At 41.2% G+C, this 15,710-nt stretch overlaps 8 protein-coding genes across 8 annotated transcripts; 3 read left to right on the top strand and 5 right to left on the bottom strand.

Moving 5' to 3' along the window:
• Nucleotides 1-19: 19 nt before the first annotated feature.
• Nucleotides 20-748, bottom strand: VPR1 (Vpr1p; the record flags this gene model as incomplete). Its single annotated transcript, XM_033911012.1, has 1 exon — nt 20-748. The coding sequence occupies one exon, from the start codon at nt 746-748 to the stop codon at nt 20-22; it is 729 nt and encodes a 242-aa protein (XP_033766903.1).
• Nucleotides 749-893: 145 nt separating this feature from the next.
• Nucleotides 894-2,075, bottom strand: RRD1 (peptidylprolyl isomerase RRD1; the record flags this gene model as incomplete). Its single annotated transcript, XM_033911011.1, has 1 exon — nt 894-2,075. The coding sequence occupies one exon, from the start codon at nt 2,073-2,075 to the stop codon at nt 894-896; it is 1,182 nt and encodes a 393-aa protein (XP_033766902.1).
• Nucleotides 2,076-2,253: 178 nt separating this feature from the next.
• Nucleotides 2,254-3,288, top strand: IMP21 (Imp21p; the record flags this gene model as incomplete). The annotated part of the gene is made up of 1 exon (XM_033911010.1): nt 2,254-3,288. The coding sequence occupies one exon, from the start codon at nt 2,254-2,256 to the stop codon at nt 3,286-3,288; it is 1,035 nt and encodes a 344-aa protein (XP_033766901.1).
• Nucleotides 3,289-3,561: 273 nt separating this feature from the next.
• GUT2 (glycerol-3-phosphate dehydrogenase) lies at nt 3,562-5,511 on the top strand (the record flags this gene model as incomplete). The annotated part of the gene is made up of 1 exon (XM_033911009.1): nt 3,562-5,511. One exon carries the CDS (start codon nt 3,562-3,564, stop codon nt 5,509-5,511), a length of 1,950 nt encoding a protein of 649 aa, XP_033766900.1.
• A 429-nt stretch (nt 5,512-5,940) lies between these two features.
• UBP7 (ubiquitin-specific protease UBP7) lies at nt 5,941-9,144 on the bottom strand (the record flags this gene model as incomplete). Its single annotated transcript, XM_033911008.1, has 1 exon — nt 5,941-9,144. The coding sequence occupies one exon, from the start codon at nt 9,142-9,144 to the stop codon at nt 5,941-5,943; it is 3,204 nt and encodes a 1,067-aa protein (XP_033766899.1).
• Nucleotides 9,145-9,700: 556 nt separating this feature from the next.
• On the top strand, nt 9,701-10,291 carry COA1 (Coa1p; the record flags this gene model as incomplete). Its single annotated transcript, XM_033911007.1, has 1 exon — nt 9,701-10,291. One exon carries the CDS (start codon nt 9,701-9,703, stop codon nt 10,289-10,291), a length of 591 nt encoding a protein of 196 aa, XP_033766898.1.
• Nucleotides 10,292-10,442: 151 nt separating this feature from the next.
• On the bottom strand, nt 10,443-11,057 carry AIM20 (Aim20p; the record flags this gene model as incomplete). Its single annotated transcript, XM_033911006.1, has 1 exon — nt 10,443-11,057. The coding sequence occupies one exon, from the start codon at nt 11,055-11,057 to the stop codon at nt 10,443-10,445; it is 615 nt and encodes a 204-aa protein (XP_033766897.1).
• Nucleotides 11,058-11,308: 251 nt separating this feature from the next.
• Nucleotides 11,309-15,418, bottom strand: BNR1 (formin BNR1; the record flags this gene model as incomplete). The annotated part of the gene is made up of 1 exon (XM_033911005.1): nt 11,309-15,418. One exon carries the CDS (start codon nt 15,416-15,418, stop codon nt 11,309-11,311), a length of 4,110 nt encoding a protein of 1,369 aa, XP_033766896.1.
• Between the last annotated feature and the right edge of the window lie 292 nt (nt 15,419-15,710).

The raw sequence follows: 15,710 nt of genomic DNA, 5'->3' as shown, positions 1-15,710 counted from the left end.
CCTATTCTACAATTCCCTGTCATATAAATTTCCAATGTAAGTACCACTTTATATTGTTACACAGGTTTAGAAAAGATCTTGAATCAATCACTAACGAGGCGCCAGGGTTGCTAACCTTATTGTGTAGCCATTCTGCATTGATTTTCGGTGCTCTGCTATGTAGTATTATTGTTTCATCCTCCGGGAGTTTGATGAGCAGCTCGTTTGAAGACAATATGGTTGTATGAGAGAAATCATGAATTATTGTGTCAAATTTTGGTTTATGCGTCTGGATTATGGCATCCAAGTCCTTTACAGAGCTATGCAGTTGTGAAACTAGCTTAGATTCAGTACTGTAGAATGATTGTGGTTGCTTTTCCTGTTTTCTTAGGGATTTCTGACTTGTGGAGCTTGTCCACTGCGACTCCTGGACAAGCCTTCGCAGAGGAGGTCCCGAGTTTTGTGATTGCATGTTTCGGCGCTGCTGCTCTTGTTTATGTTGTTCTTGTTTGAGAACTAGCGATGAGATGGGCATATGACTATCGCCTTGTTGCACATCTTGTTGCACAGTTGACTTCGATAATATTTCCGTGAAACTGTTGGTACTCTGTTGTTTTAAAGGGTGATGAAGACGCCTGGTTGGAGACCAGGATATCGAGCTTAGAGACTGCCCCGAGGGGTGTTGTTGTTGCTGTTGCCGTTTCTGATCCTGATATATCACTAGGCCCCTTCTCTTATGACTCATCTGCTTACACGGTGGCGACTTCATTCCACCTACTTGTTTATTTGTATTACCGCTTCCTTTTCCTTTTTTCGTCTGATTATAGGCTTATATATTATAGACACAAGTAAAAAGGAAGAACAAAAATTGAAGTCATAATGCATGTCATACACATTTATATGTTTAGGTAATATTATTTACGTAGTCTATCTCTTGAGGAGGAAGTCTTGTTCCTGTGCGAATAATTTTGGTGGCTTAGTAAATAGTTGATATTGCTACCAGAAGGCGGAGCACCTGGAGGAGGCATCGACGTGGACGCTGGGAATCGTGTTGAAGTGTGTTCTTGACCTGGCGATCCCGCATTCGCTTGCTGTATAGTCTCTTCCTCCTTTTCTTCAAAAACAGGCAGATCAGTGCCGTTTTGGATGTTGACCCAAGGAAAGAAGCCTGTGCCAAACCAGAAATGTTGCACCACCGGAAACTTCTTCAGAACCTCTACAGAATACATTTTCAACAGCCCTTTACACACTTTAGACCAGCGTGGTACGGTGACCGCAATATCATATAGGATGGGCGAATGCTCTTCAAAGGGCCCCATTTTCACCTCGTTAATGAAGTTTATGCCTTGGCAGTAGAAGTTGGTGTCCTTATACTCGCGAGCCAGCGACTTATCCAGTACTTCTCTCGGTTGCAAGGGGGCTTGCGTATCAAGCAGCTGCCATTGAGACGAGCCCAAGATGTACACCAGGTGGAAATGGTCGTCGAGCCCCCACACGCCATGCGACCCAGCGGGCTCCAGCGTATACGTCAGGATCAATCTCCTCATGATAGTGTAGTACTTGTTAAACAGCAAAAACACGTCGGTGCCCCTCATGTGCGGGAACATTCCCAGCAGATCCAGTGCTATGACGGTGGCCATAAATGAAAGTTCGTGGCCCGTGCCGTAGTCCAACCTTGTCGATGAACCAAAGCTGTTACCCAAATAATACTGCAATTCAGGCACCACCACATGGTATTCTGAGGGCAGCATTTCCTGCAGCCACTGGGGCAGCCGTTCATCCAGCTTATGGTGCCATTCGCGACACGCTAGATTACCATATCTTCTGGGACCAGGAAGAGGCGGTGTCTCGTCGATCAGATGGGCAAGCTTATCCAACACTTCCATCAGCCCGTTGACCATGGGGATCGGCGAGGCAGCTGCGTGTGGGTCAGGCTCCGGACAATGCGATATTAACGTAATGTATTTGTGCAAATGGTACTTGATCCTGTGAATGGCTAGCGACGATTGGAAGTCCAGCGTTGTCTGCGTATCGAAGATACGCTTCACTGGGGTAGAGAAGGTGGCGTGCGGCCAATCGACACGATCTAGAGACATTATTTTGCTCGCCTATTTGTTTGTCCTTATATGCGTTCTTTTGCAATGTGCACTCTTTTCCTATTTCATCCTTTTAAGGAAGCTTTAAAGTTCCGGAAAAAAGGTTTGATTCAAACACAAGAGTCCAATAAAAGGGAGACTACCAAAAGAATCAACAAGAGGAATAGCCAAGTACACGATGCAAAAGAGTATATTGCTGACTAAACCTGATGGAACACAATCGAATTTACACAGCACCAAGCCGGAAACGCCCACCACCGTGGAATTCGACTCGGAGCAGATGGAAAGGGGCCACAGAGAAAGAGGTCGTAGCAAGAAGAAAAGAGGCGAACGGGACTCAAATGTAAGTAGTCTGTCGCGGTCGAGGAGTAGAGCCAGTAGCCGCAGCAGAGTGAGGGAGGAAGAGTTCCTTAAGTGGACCGTGTTGAGGCAGGACCCCTCGATGCGGTTGAGGGTCGTGGACGTGGACTCCGAAGAAGAAGGCGAAGGTAATGACGACGATGACGACGACGGCGACGATATGGACGAGGAGGAGTCCGACGAAGAGCAAGTGAGTGATATTGAAAACGATTTGGAAATCGACGAGGAGTTCCACTACGATCTGGGCATGAAAGTGCTGCCTAACTTTTGTACCAGCATAAATGAAGTGCTAGAGTCCAGCAAGGCCTGGATAGCCAAGTACGAAATCAGCATCCGTGGCCACGAAAACGAAGGCGTGTCTCTGGAGCAACTCGAGGGAGGTTACGTCAGAGCCATCCAACTGCTCACCAAAGGCTCCGGCGCAGAGTCGGGCAACCAAAGATCCTTCATCCTCTACACAGATCTGAGCGGCGAGTCCACCTACGCACTCACCTACCTCATGGGCGCAGCCGTCAACCAGGGGGACACCGTATATATCGTCCATTGGGAACCTTCGAAGCCCACGGACGACTCCCAGATGTTCACCAACGTTGCCAGAATCAGAAAGCACGTCATGCACCTGTTCGACTGCGTCGCGGGCGTCCTCGACGACCTCGACGTCGTCGTCCTCTCCTTGACCCATCCGTACCCAAAGCACCTCCTCAACGAGATGATCCACGGCCTCAAACCAGTCGCCCTGTGCTGCTCCCTGTCGGTGATCCTATCCACTCTGCAGAACTTCGTCTGCTCCGTGCCCATTCTCGCGGTCAGGAAGAAGCTAAAACGTGCCAAGCGCAAGGGCATCAGCGAGTGACCAATAATCACTGCAGTAATTCCTTTTTAGCAACACATACTTATATGTAGCAACAGACCTTATGTCTTTTCTATGTACCGATATGTTATCCACCCAACTTTATTTCAGTTTTAGCAGGGGAAATTTTGCAACCCCGCACGCTAAAATTTGTATTTAAACTTAAAAGAGAACAGCCACAAATAGGGAATTCTAGTCCAAACCAAGGACTCTGATTCTCTTATCTTGGCTGTGCTATCGCCATCACTGCTACAAGAACTAAATAGGTACTAATATATGTTTTCGGTAACGAGAAGAAGAGCTGCTGCTGCTGCTGCTGCCATGGCCACAGCTACAGGGTCACTGTACTGGGTGACTAGCCAAGGCGATAGGCCCTTGGTGCACAATGACCCGAGCTACATGGTGCAATTCCCCACTGCTGCTCCTCCGCAGGTCTCTAGACGAGACCTGCTGGATCGTCTGGCCAAGACGCACCAATTCGACGTGTTGATCATCGGTGGAGGAGCCACTGGGACAGGGTGTGCCCTAGACGCTGCCACCAGGGGGCTCAATGTGGCCCTTGTCGAGAAGGGCGATTTTGCCTCGGGAACGTCGTCCAAGTCTACCAAGATGATTCACGGTGGCGTGCGGTACTTGGAGAAGGCCTTCTGGGAATTCTCCAAGGCACAGCTGGATCTGGTCATCGAGGCACTCAATGAGCGTAAACATCTTATCAACACTGCCCCCCATCTGTGCACGGTCCTACCGATTCTGATCCCCATCTACAGCACGTGGCAGGTCCCGTACATCTATATGGGTTGTAAATTCTACGATTTCTTCGCTGGTTCCCAAAACTTGAAAAAATCATACCTGCTGTCCAAATCTGCCACCGTGGAGAAGGCTCCGATGCTTACGACGGACAATTTGAAGGCCTCGCTTGTGTATCACGATGGGTCCTTTAACGATTCGCGTTTGAATGCCACTTTGGCCATCACGGCTGTGGAGAACGGCGCTACCGTTTTGAACTATGTCGAAGTACAGAAATTGATCAAGGACCCAGCTACTGGTAAAGTTATCGGTGCCGATGCTCGTGACGTTGAGACTAACGAACTCGTTAGAATCAACGCCAAATGCGTTGTCAACGCCACAGGGCCATACAGTGATGCCATTTTGCAAATGGACCGCAACCCATCGGGTCTACCGGACTCCCCGTTAAATGACAACTCCAAAGTCAAGTCGGCTTTCAACCAAATCGCCGTCATGGACCCGAAAATGGTCATTCCATCTATTGGTGTTCACATTGTATTGCCCTCTTTCTACTGCCCGAAGGACATGGGTTTGTTGGACGTCAGAACGTCTGATGGAAGAGTGATGTTCTTCTTACCTTGGCAGGGCAAAGTCTTGGCTGGTACCACAGACATCCCACTAAAGCAAGTTCCAGAAAACCCCATGCCCACAGAGGCCGATATCCAAGATATCTTGAAAGAACTGCAACACTACATTGAATTCCCTGTGAAGAGAGAAGACGTCCTAAGTGCATGGGCCGGTGTCAGGCCTTTGGTCAGAGATCCGCGTACAATCCCCGCAGACGGTAAGAAGGGTTCTGCCACCCAGGGCGTGGTGAGATCGCACTTTTTGTTCACTTCGGATAATGGATTAATTACTATTGCAGGTGGTAAATGGACTACTTACAGACAGATGGCAGAGGAGACAATTGACAAAGTTGTCGAAGTTGGTGGATTCCATAATTTGAAACCTTGCCACACAAGAGACATCAAACTTGCTGGTGCCGAAGAATGGACGCAGAACTATGTAGCCTTATTGGCTCAAAATTACCATCTATCATCAAAGATGTCCAACTATTTGGTTCAAAACTATGGAACTCGTTCTTCCATTATTTGCGAATTTTTCAAAGAGTCTATGGAAAATAAACTGCCCCTGTCCTTAGCTGATAAAGAAAACAACGTAATCTACGCTAGCGAGGAAAACAACTTGGTCAATTTTGATACTTTCAGATATCCATTCACAATCGGTGAGTTAAAGTATTCGATGCAATACGAATATTGTAGAACTCCCTTGGATTTCCTTTTAAGAAGAACAAGATTCGCCTTCTTGGACGCCAAGGAAGCTTTGAATGCGGTACATGCCACTGTCAAAGTTATGGGTGATGAGTTCGATTGGTCAGAGAAGAAGAGGCAATGGGAACTTGAAAAAACTGTAAACTTTATCAAGACATTTGGTGTCTAGATCGATTATGATCGCGACGAAATTAAAAATAACAATAACAATAATAATGATAATGATAACATAACAATAGTAATAATGGTAATGGTATCGCTGTTAATAACTATTTTCTTTAATGGAAGAGTTAAAATAATCTAAAAAAAACCTATTTTAAAATATGAAAAAAAGAGGCAATAGAGCCTACTAGTTACTATTCAACTTCAATTTATGACCTTCCTAATCTTTATATTCCCTATTTTCAATACATGATATCACCTATATATTCACCGTGTAAATTTCTATAATCAGTTTTAATATCGTTTTTAATCATCCCTTAATTCCTCAGTCCTATTGCAAAACATAAAAAGTATACACCAGAGTGGATCCTTCAATATCCTGAGGTACAATGAAATATGTATGTATATATAGTACGTAGAAAAATGCAAGACTTTGTTAGTCATAAACTCTTTCATAGAACAACACGTAAACATCGCTGCTTGAAATTTTCAAGTTTTTATCAGATCCATGTTTCTTATCTGCCTTGACAATTTCATCATCAAAATAATACCATTTGGAACGCCCAATATCCACACTGTGTTCAAGGTCTTTATTTACTAGTGATGTATAATGACCACTGATTAATGTGCCTGTATGGTTGACCACTCCAAATAGCCTATATTTCAGAGTTTCGTTGTTTTTCAATATTATGTTTAGTATTAAGGGATATGTTATAACGGTGTTGTTTTTCTTGGTCAAATCGTAATAAAATCTAGAGAGATGGATGACTAAGATTTTTGGTAAAGTTACAAAATTTATCGTTTTCACTGTAGTCAATTTTTTGTTTTTAAAATCGCTCGTATTATTACTGTCATTGCCACCATTACCGAACGGTGTACTAGAACTAGACCTTTTCCCACTACCGCCCAACATCCTGAAAGGTGATCTGGATCTTTCTCGTTCAGAGGTCGTCGTATTATTATTATTATTATTGCCTTCGTTAATACTGTCTCCAAAAAAGTCAAGATGACGGCGCTTGGTTCCTGTATGTAATGTGAAAAATCGACTTTTTTTCTTTTTACTCTTAACGATGGATGGTTCATTCTCTAATGCAGATGTAGATGTAGATACAGACGCCGTAGGACCACAGCGTGGGCAATCCCATGCATTTTCACCAGAGAGTACTTCATCGCTTGTAAACATATTGATACAATCCTCTAATTTTACTCTTTTCTCGGTAGACCTACCAAGTTTACTTAGCTTCATAGAACGTCTTGGTATAGCCAGTGATAAAACATAAAATGTGCTATAGTTAAAAGTCGTGTAACCACACCTTTTACATTGGAGGCTGTTCTCCATTTGCCCTTGAAAAATATCATCAATAGGAGATATACCATTACCAATTACGTTTTTGTCAAACCAATGCTTATATTCATTATTTGAAACCTTTAGGGCATCTGCATTATACAATAATAAATTCGGATAATCGTTCGCTACATGCTGTTGGTCGGAAAGTTCATCGTGTAATCTATCTAAGAGTATCATTAAGAACTCCTGAGTATCCTGTTGGTCATCAGGAATTTTCAAATCCGGACGCAATTGATTGATAACTTTGAGAAATCCTGTTGGGACAACTGAGCAGCCACCATTCAAATACATCTTGTTGAAAAGCATACTTAGTGAATTAGAAAGTTTGGGAGAATAATGAGATCTGTTGTTCCTCATTGGTTGAAGGTAGTTCTTATAGTTGGACGAAATGAAAAGTGTTCGAAATGTCTTCGCAGCAAATAAGCACTGTATCATGCTATTAATGTAACACGTGTTGCCCAAGTTTCTTAGTCCCGTAATGGACAAAGAAACATACACGTTTGGACTTCGTTCAATAGTTGGGATATTGTAAGCCCTCTGCGGTTGTAATTGTAGTAATCGTTGATCGTAGTGTTGATACTGGTGTTTTTTTTTCCTTTGGATGATTTCATTAGAGTTAGGTTGCTCCTTTTTAACATGCTGCTTTGCTGGTATTGGTGGTTTTCGAGAGGTAGAACTGTCTTGTGGACAAACCATTATCTTAGGCGGTATAGGAGGTGGAATTTCCGGAGTTGTGGGCATCGATACAGGTGGTGGTGGTGGAGGACGTTTTCTCAAGCGTATAGGCAGGTCAGGGGGCTTCCAGGAGGGAGGCTCAGGAACTTTTGTGGACGATTCTTTAGTGGAAGAGGAATCCTGAGAATCGGGATGTTGCTGTTGCTGTGAGCGCGCCTTTTGGGAGTAAGGTCTATATAAGTAATCTTCGATAGAGATGTGATACTCCTGGGCATACGAGTGTAGGGTTTTCTTCCATTTTTCATATCCACCCAAGAGAGTAGTAGGCACAGTGGTTAAAGGAGTCTTTTGGGAAGTCAGCATTAAATAGAAGAAAATAAATGCATAATCGAAGTTTATAGTCATGAAAGTCTTCACATCGGTATAGTAAACAATGTAGTCAAATTTATCACGGTTTATAAAGTTCTCGTTTTCATTTAGTAAATGTTCCAATATGTCGTCTTTATAGATGGGTGTGTTTGTCTTCTTGTCCCACAATAAGTTCGGATCAACTTTAACCAAGTTAGGTGCCACGATGTGATTTATCGCAGACCTTTGTGGTATTCTTAGATCAATGAGTAAAACCTTTTCACGTTCAACGCGATTCGATAATATACTAAACAATTCAGGTGCTGTAATTATACTTTGCTTTTGTAAAATATCTAAACTCTGGATGAATCCATCATTCTCAACATTGAAAAGATCGTCATTATCTTCTTTGAGAGCGTCACTATCCACCATATAAACGGAATGATAAGAATCCTTCCGATGAGTTACTGATCTATCTGCGGTGATTTCTCGAAACGGTGGGTTAAAAGATGCAGAACTAGTGTTATTCTCGTGGTATATGCAGGGTACATCTTCCAGTAAAACAGATGGTCTCACTGGGTTACTTGGCTTTCTTTCAGATTCACGGAAAGTTGGTGTTGCTATCACTTCGGGCAACAGAGCCAGTTTCAATTGGTCATTAGGCTCCAAGTTTGGTGCTGTCCAAACAGGTGAAGATTGGTCTGCGTCATCTTCAGTAGATGTGCCTTTAAGTCCATGCTCCTGCGATACCGCGGTCTCCAGTGATAGTGAAGCCATCTGACCTGAAAGATCGTTAGCTGGCACAGAAAATGCCCTCTTCTTGGTGATTCTATGCTCAATACCGACCACGTGCTTAACCGACTCATCTAGGACTACACCGATTTCCTTCTTAACCATGAGCACAACGTTGGTCATATTCATTTCATTCTCATACATCTTTTTTAGATCTGTATAGATGCTGTAGGACTTGTTTCGTGTTTGGAACTGCAAAGATTGTGGAATGATCAGGAACACGTAGTAGCACCCAATGATAAACGCTGTCAGCGCATCATTAGATCTATCGTGGCGCATGGAGTCCAGGTATAACTCAAACAGGTACTCTGTATGTTCCAGAAGGTCCAGCAGCTTCTCCAGTTTCAACTGCGGATAGTAGTGCTTGATATCTTCGTGGTACAGGTCCTGGACCCTTCGCAGTAGTTCATTTGAGTACTCAGGTGTGAACGGCGTTATATGTGGATGCATGATCGTGCCCTTATCATCGTCTAGCATTTAATGTTCGTGTGTATAATCAATAGCGATAGCTCTTTAAGTTGCGATTATTAATTTTGGCCCCCGGCTGGGGTGCCGTTATACAAAATATTATCAACATATATAGAATATAAACGTACCTATTTCCTGGCAAAATACGTCGAGGAGCCACAAGTGGCAACGGAATAGTCGTATACGGACTCACCCAAATTCAAATACCGTTTCATGTAGTTTCTCATAGTCTGATTGTCCAGAGTCTCCAGCTTAGGCGTCAGACCTGTATTGCGTTTAATCCCCGCGAGGCACGTTGATACCAAGACTAGATCTATGGATATGTGTACTACTTTTCCCACCTAACCAATTTCTCTTGTTAGTATTATGCGGATGTTATGTTAGTAGCTCATTTTTGGCACTTACCAATGTCATCTCTCCACCTTTTTTGCTTGTTTTTGTCTTGATCATTGTGGGAGAAAGAAAGCGCTTTCTTGTTATTTCAATCCCCAGTTTAAATGAGTTCCACCTTTTACTCTGTACCAATCCACGGCATAAAAGTATAAGACATAACATAGTATACAAGATGTTAAGGTTGGTGACTAGAGGCTTGCCGAAACTTACACATGCTGCAGCTAAGACTGTGCTGGTGCGTGGTCCCTTGCTGCACTCATTCTCCACCAGCACTAGATTCAATAATAGTGTCGCTGAAGATGAGGCCAAGATCGTTTTGAAAGACAAGAACAGGCCTTTGAGAATTGACAGAGAACTACCTGACCCAACCACTGAGAGAAGAAAGCGAATACTTGGATTCGTGGTGTTTTCTGTGGCCATTGGGTCTGCACTATCTCTGATCTTCAACTATGAAAAGACGGAGTCCCCCATCATCTCCAACACGCTGTACCATCTAAGACGGTCTCCGGCGACTAGAGACATACTGGGTGAAAGTATAGAATTTGATGGTATCATCCCCTGGGTCTACGGTGAACTGAACTCTGTCAAAGGTAGAATTAACATCACCTTTTATATCAAGGGGGACAAAAACGTTACTGGGACCGTTAGGCTAGTTGCCGATAGAAACACTCATGACGAAGAGTTTCTGATTCATGAATGGAGCGTTACCGCTGCTGGCAAGAAGATCGATTTACTCTCTGAGAATTCCAAGAGGCCAATTTAATAGCAAGTGAGATGCCATTAGTCTGTAAATATCATTTATTATTATTTTATTTTTATCGTTATTACAAATGGTCTGAGTATCCATATAAATGCAAATGTATGCAAGTATGTTTATTTATCTATATGCACATATATATATATATATATATAGTTTAGTGTGGCCGTAACCTTTCGATAAATTCTCTTTTATTGACAGTGTAATTCGTAAAGTCGTTTTCATATGGGTCATCCAGTTTGATTTCTTCGTGTAAGTCAGTTTCGTTTGTGCTCGAGGATAAGTTCGATATAGAAGCAGATCTCAAGGTACCCGTTTCCTTGCGCATTAAGGTCAATGGATACATAAAACTATCTGAAGGATCCCTGACCATCCCATAGTTCACCTTCTCACCGCTGAAAATGATGGGAACATTAATATATGTAGTACTTTGCTTTTTTGGATGCAAAATACCCATACTAGCATTCAATTGCCTTCTGTATGCTGGTGTATACCCAGCTCTGGCAGTTTTTTCAACGCAAGGTTTAAGATCTTGGCTTTCTTTCTTTTCATTTATCGTAGAATCTTCACTTGAACTGCTAATTTCCGCTTTAAAACCATCATATACCGACACGGCCACTTCTTCCATTACCAGCTTTTCTAAATCTGCATCTCTAGCTTCTTCTTTCTTGTAGCGTCGTTGCAATATACACCAAAATATCAGACCTACTATTATGCCCACAGCAATTGGAATCCCAACTGCTGTTCCCACTGCCACCGACACATTGCTCATTTTGATTAAATGCTTGGTGGTTTGACGAGCTGTTCAGTTGGTTGTGCTAAGGTAAAGATTCGATGCTTTCTGTGCTTATTTTGAAACTTATCAATGAATCTTCTCATTTCCGAACCTTAATTATTAATGAGGAAAATTGTCAATACCACCGCGCCCGAAAAGGGAAAGGATTTCCCTTTTCAGAAGTCATTGCGATTATTGTCCATCTCTTAATATAGGCTATATTAACTACATGAATACTTAAGTCTCCACTAGATATTTTGAATATCGTTCAGCATAGCATGGGTCCTCTCCAGCAGGATGTGATCTTCATCCTTCCTCGTTTTCACATCTCCCTCATTCACATTAACCGCGATTTCATTGAGTTTTGTACTTTTTCTTCTTCTTAGGGGCTCAGGTCCCTTCTTCACTTCACGTAATTTAGATATGAGTAGATCAACAGCATCCGTGTTTACTTCTTCACCTTCATTTTCATCATTTCCGTTGCTTTTCTTGTTACTGCTTGTCCTCATTTCTAACAAGCTTTTTCTTTGTTCGTACACTCTTTCCATTTCCTCCTTTTCTATATTTTCCTTGGCACATTTCTTGAACATGGCCAAAAATTCAATAAAGGGTTGGAAAAATTCGTTCTTACTCTCTTTATCATTGGGGTCTTCACCGTAGTACTTCATCAGTTTATTTAAATCTATTAAAGTTAGTTTACATTGGTCAATCAACAATTCACTCTTTGTTTTGGCTCGATTAATCTTAAACTTGACCTTTTTGATAATTTGATCTCTCGGGTCTAAGTTTTCCTCGCTGGATAGCTTCCCTACTTGAAACTGAGTAACTAAATCCTCAATTTTTTTATGAAATTCATGGCACTCTAATTCGACGTGTTCTAATGAGATTTTACCCAAATCTTCAATGTTCTTCAGATCATCCACAAAACCATATATATCAGGATATTTTATTCTTATTATTTTTTCAATAAAATGCAAAAATGATACATTTTGATCAACGCTGGATCTAACAAAGGCAAGTTTAGTTAGTGACTTCAATTTGATACCTTTAACAATTCTTTTGTTCATATGATTACCAATTTCAGTAATGATAAACATTAAACTCTTAAATTTAAGTGAACGATTTAGCTGTGAAATTCCATCATCAATTTTTTGTAATTTGAAAATCAAATCATAATAATCTCTCTCATATGTAGACAGTGTCAAGAGACTCTTTGATCTTACATTCCAATAGAACCTTAAATTAATACACAACTCCAAAAATATTCTGTCAGCTCTTTGCAAATCACTTACCGCTTTACCATCCTTACCTTGGGAATATGGCTCGTACTTATTAAGCATACTTCTCGGTATATTTACTAACTCTTCTTTACAAAAAAACTTCAGTATATTAACATTTTGAACAATGTCGTTATCGCAGTTCAGTACTTTTATAACAAATTCCATATCAGATAGTTGGGAAAACATATGCAGATTGATGCCAAATTGTTGAGCTAAATCTCTTGATAAAAAGGAAATTTTTTTTAATTCATTTGAAGACTTACCATTATTCGAAGATGAGGCAACTGAAGATTCTGCGTTCTTTTTATTTGCAATTTTAGTTGGACTTTTCATCCTGAAGGTATCTTCAATTTGAGAGAATATACCATCAGTTTGCAATTCTTTGATCGTTTCCTGGCGTTGAAATGTATCTTCCCAAAGCGTATCTTTGATATCTTCTACCTTATCCCAGTGAATTTGCTTCAAGCGTTTTTCAGACGAGGTTGCTTTCAAATTGACCGTCGTTGAATTAATAGACACTGAGGAGGATGGAAGAAGACCATTTGGTAAAGGTGGAGCTGGAGGAGTAACCAAGTCGTTATTGGAGGATTCTTTGTTCATTGATAAGGACTCAGGTAAGGGAGGTGGTGGTGGTGGTGGTGGTATTGCAAAACAACTTTCATTCTTAAACAAATCTGGAAGAGGTGGCGGAGCAGGTGCTGTAATAGAAGGAACATTATCCGGTTTTAGGGTAGATTCTGCATCAGTCAAAAGAGACTGTGGAAGCGGAGGAGGGGGAGGGGGAGGAAGTTGAGGTAGGTTATCAACTTCGGATACTAGCTGTATGCTATTATCAAGGCTCTCTGAAGAAAGCCGGGGAAATAGTTTTGGCGATGAAGAAACAGAAGACAACACGGGAGATGATTGATAATTAGGTTGAGTGCTTAGACTATTTGAAAATTCCAACTCTGAAAGTATTGAATTTAGAGAGACGTTTTGCATATTTGCAACATTTTTCATAGAAGGTATATTAAAATTGATGGTTGACGTAGATCTTTGAAATGACAAGTCTTTTGATTTATCTTCGGAACCATTTTCATTATTTACATCACTTAAATATGATGAAAGGGACGCAATCCTTTTGCTTTTCAGTAGGCTTGTTGAACGCTTGGGCAGAGAATTTTTTGGCTGCTGGTGTTGCTTTTTGGTTAAATTTTGGAAAATGAGATTACCATGACTATTATTTTTCGTTATTGAACCGGCAACACTCAAGTTGCTACTTGTCAATGAAGGTGGTTGGTCATATAATCTTTGATGTGTTGTAATTTGATCTAGTCTTCTCTTATTTGCCTTCAATTGTAATTTCAAATTTTCAATCTCCTTAGTTTTCAAGGACACTAAGGCTTCACTTTCATCTAGCTTTGTTACTAAATGATCTTTATTATAATTTTCCACCAAGTTCAATCTTTCATTCAAATGAAAAATCTTATCATTAAGATCATCAATTTCTGTGACTGCTCTTCTAGCGATTTCATCAGACTGTAGAGAATCCAACAATTTATTAACAGAATCTTGGAAAACATAATCCACATTTTCTGCTGACTCAAAACTTTCGTCAAAAGAAGGATTCACTGGTACTTGGAAAGAATCTATAAGATAAAACAGTAAAGAATTTATCAATTTTAGTAGTTTAATGGATTCTGAGTATGGCTTTTGAGAGTCCAGGATCTTCCACAACGACTGAATAATTTCGTTTATCGGTGTCTCTACAGGACTATCTTTTGCCTTCAATAATAGACATTTTTCAAGACATAAAGGTTCGCTTTCTTTTTTTTCGATATCTTTTGTCGGATGAAGTGAACTCATATCATTAGTAGTTTGTACCATTGAGTCAAATATGCTAGATTCTTTGGCTTTGAATTGTTTTATTTGCTCCATGATGACGACACTATTAGGGTCATTCTTATAGGATAGTTCTAAAAATGTTATAGTGCTATGGATATTATTTTTTTTCAAAAAATTCAAAATTTCTAGTGCAGTCTTGTTATTGAATCCTTGCAAGATAGAGTTTATTAGCAGTAGGAAAGTCGTCGAATAGTCTATTTTTAATTGATTCCAGTTCAAATACAGGGACGTATGAATTGCAATATCGTCTGCAAGGATTTTGCCAAACCATTCTAGCCAATTGATGAATGATATCGAAAGCTGGTCCCATATCAACTTGCAACCCGTGGCACCTTCGACGTACGTTAATAGTAAAAGTAACTCCATGGAAAGTAACTGACATTTTAAGTTAGAATTTTGGTCTGTTAAAAGCTCGGTAAACCAGCGGATTAAATGCTCAGAATGGAGCGCTCTTATCCTCGCCAGGGGGTTGTTCATCAGTATTTTAAAGCACCGAAGATAAACAAATTGTAGCTCCTTGGATATTAGTGGTAAAGTCTTTTCGAGCAGCGTCGTCAGGTAAATTTCATCCTTAAGAAAAAGTTGCAAAAAACTTTGCTTTCGCAAGAATTTTTCTAGTTTATATAGCGTCTTCGACAAGTTCATGCCACCTGCCGAAAGATTTCTAATTAGACCATCCAAAAAATGTGAGTTTTCAGCCAGCTCATTAGTGGCCGAATGTGTAGAGTATGTCGTGGTGGAAGCGATTTTCTTGTTCCCCCAATGACTGGAACTACGGATCTTACATATTAACAACCATTTCCTCCGTAGAGAGATATTTTGCAAATTCTTATAAGCAGCACCCCAAAAAAAAGTTCCATCTTTCAAAAGCTCATCAAACAGTCTTTCGACGAGTATTGCGTCCTGAGGCATGCACTTCGGATTAAAATCCATTTCCGATCTGTTCATTCCTTCGGAAGCCACTGGTGACGAAGAAACGTCATTGGCAGAGAAGTTCTTCTGTTTCATATATATGTGTGATCCCGTGTCTTGTTTCTCCAACGCTACCCCGACCAACTGCAAGCCAGCGGCAACCAGCCCATCGTTCAAATTCAATTCTTCCAATTTACGGGCTTCGCTGGCCCTATCTCGCGCGTGCAGTGACAGCGATCTGCGAGGATAGCGGTACGTCTTCTTGTTCGGGGAAGAGTCCATCAGTGATGATTGTGCTATCTCTTTATCTGCTTTTGTGTCACGATCATCATCACTATACAATCTTCAAAAGATCAAGAATTTGCCAGCTTTGAACCAGTGCCACAAATAGCGAAAAAAGAAAAAAAGTTGACGCGTCAACATGAGGAGGGTAACCCTTTGGTAGCGCCTTGCAAGGCGCTACCAAAGGGAAACGGAGATAATAATATTAACACCGCAGCCTTTTTTTTCCTTCCTTCCTCTATTGGGTTGAAATTTATTGGAGTTTTACTATGAAGAAGAATATAAATAGGGC

Source organism: Saccharomyces paradoxus, chromosome IX, assembly GCF_002079055.1.
Source record: "Saccharomyces paradoxus chromosome IX, complete sequence".
NCBI lineage: Eukaryota > Fungi > Ascomycota > Saccharomycetes > Saccharomycetales > Saccharomycetaceae > Saccharomyces > Saccharomyces paradoxus.
Note: the sequence above shows the minus strand (reverse complement) of the source record. Positions and strands in the feature narration are given on the sequence as shown.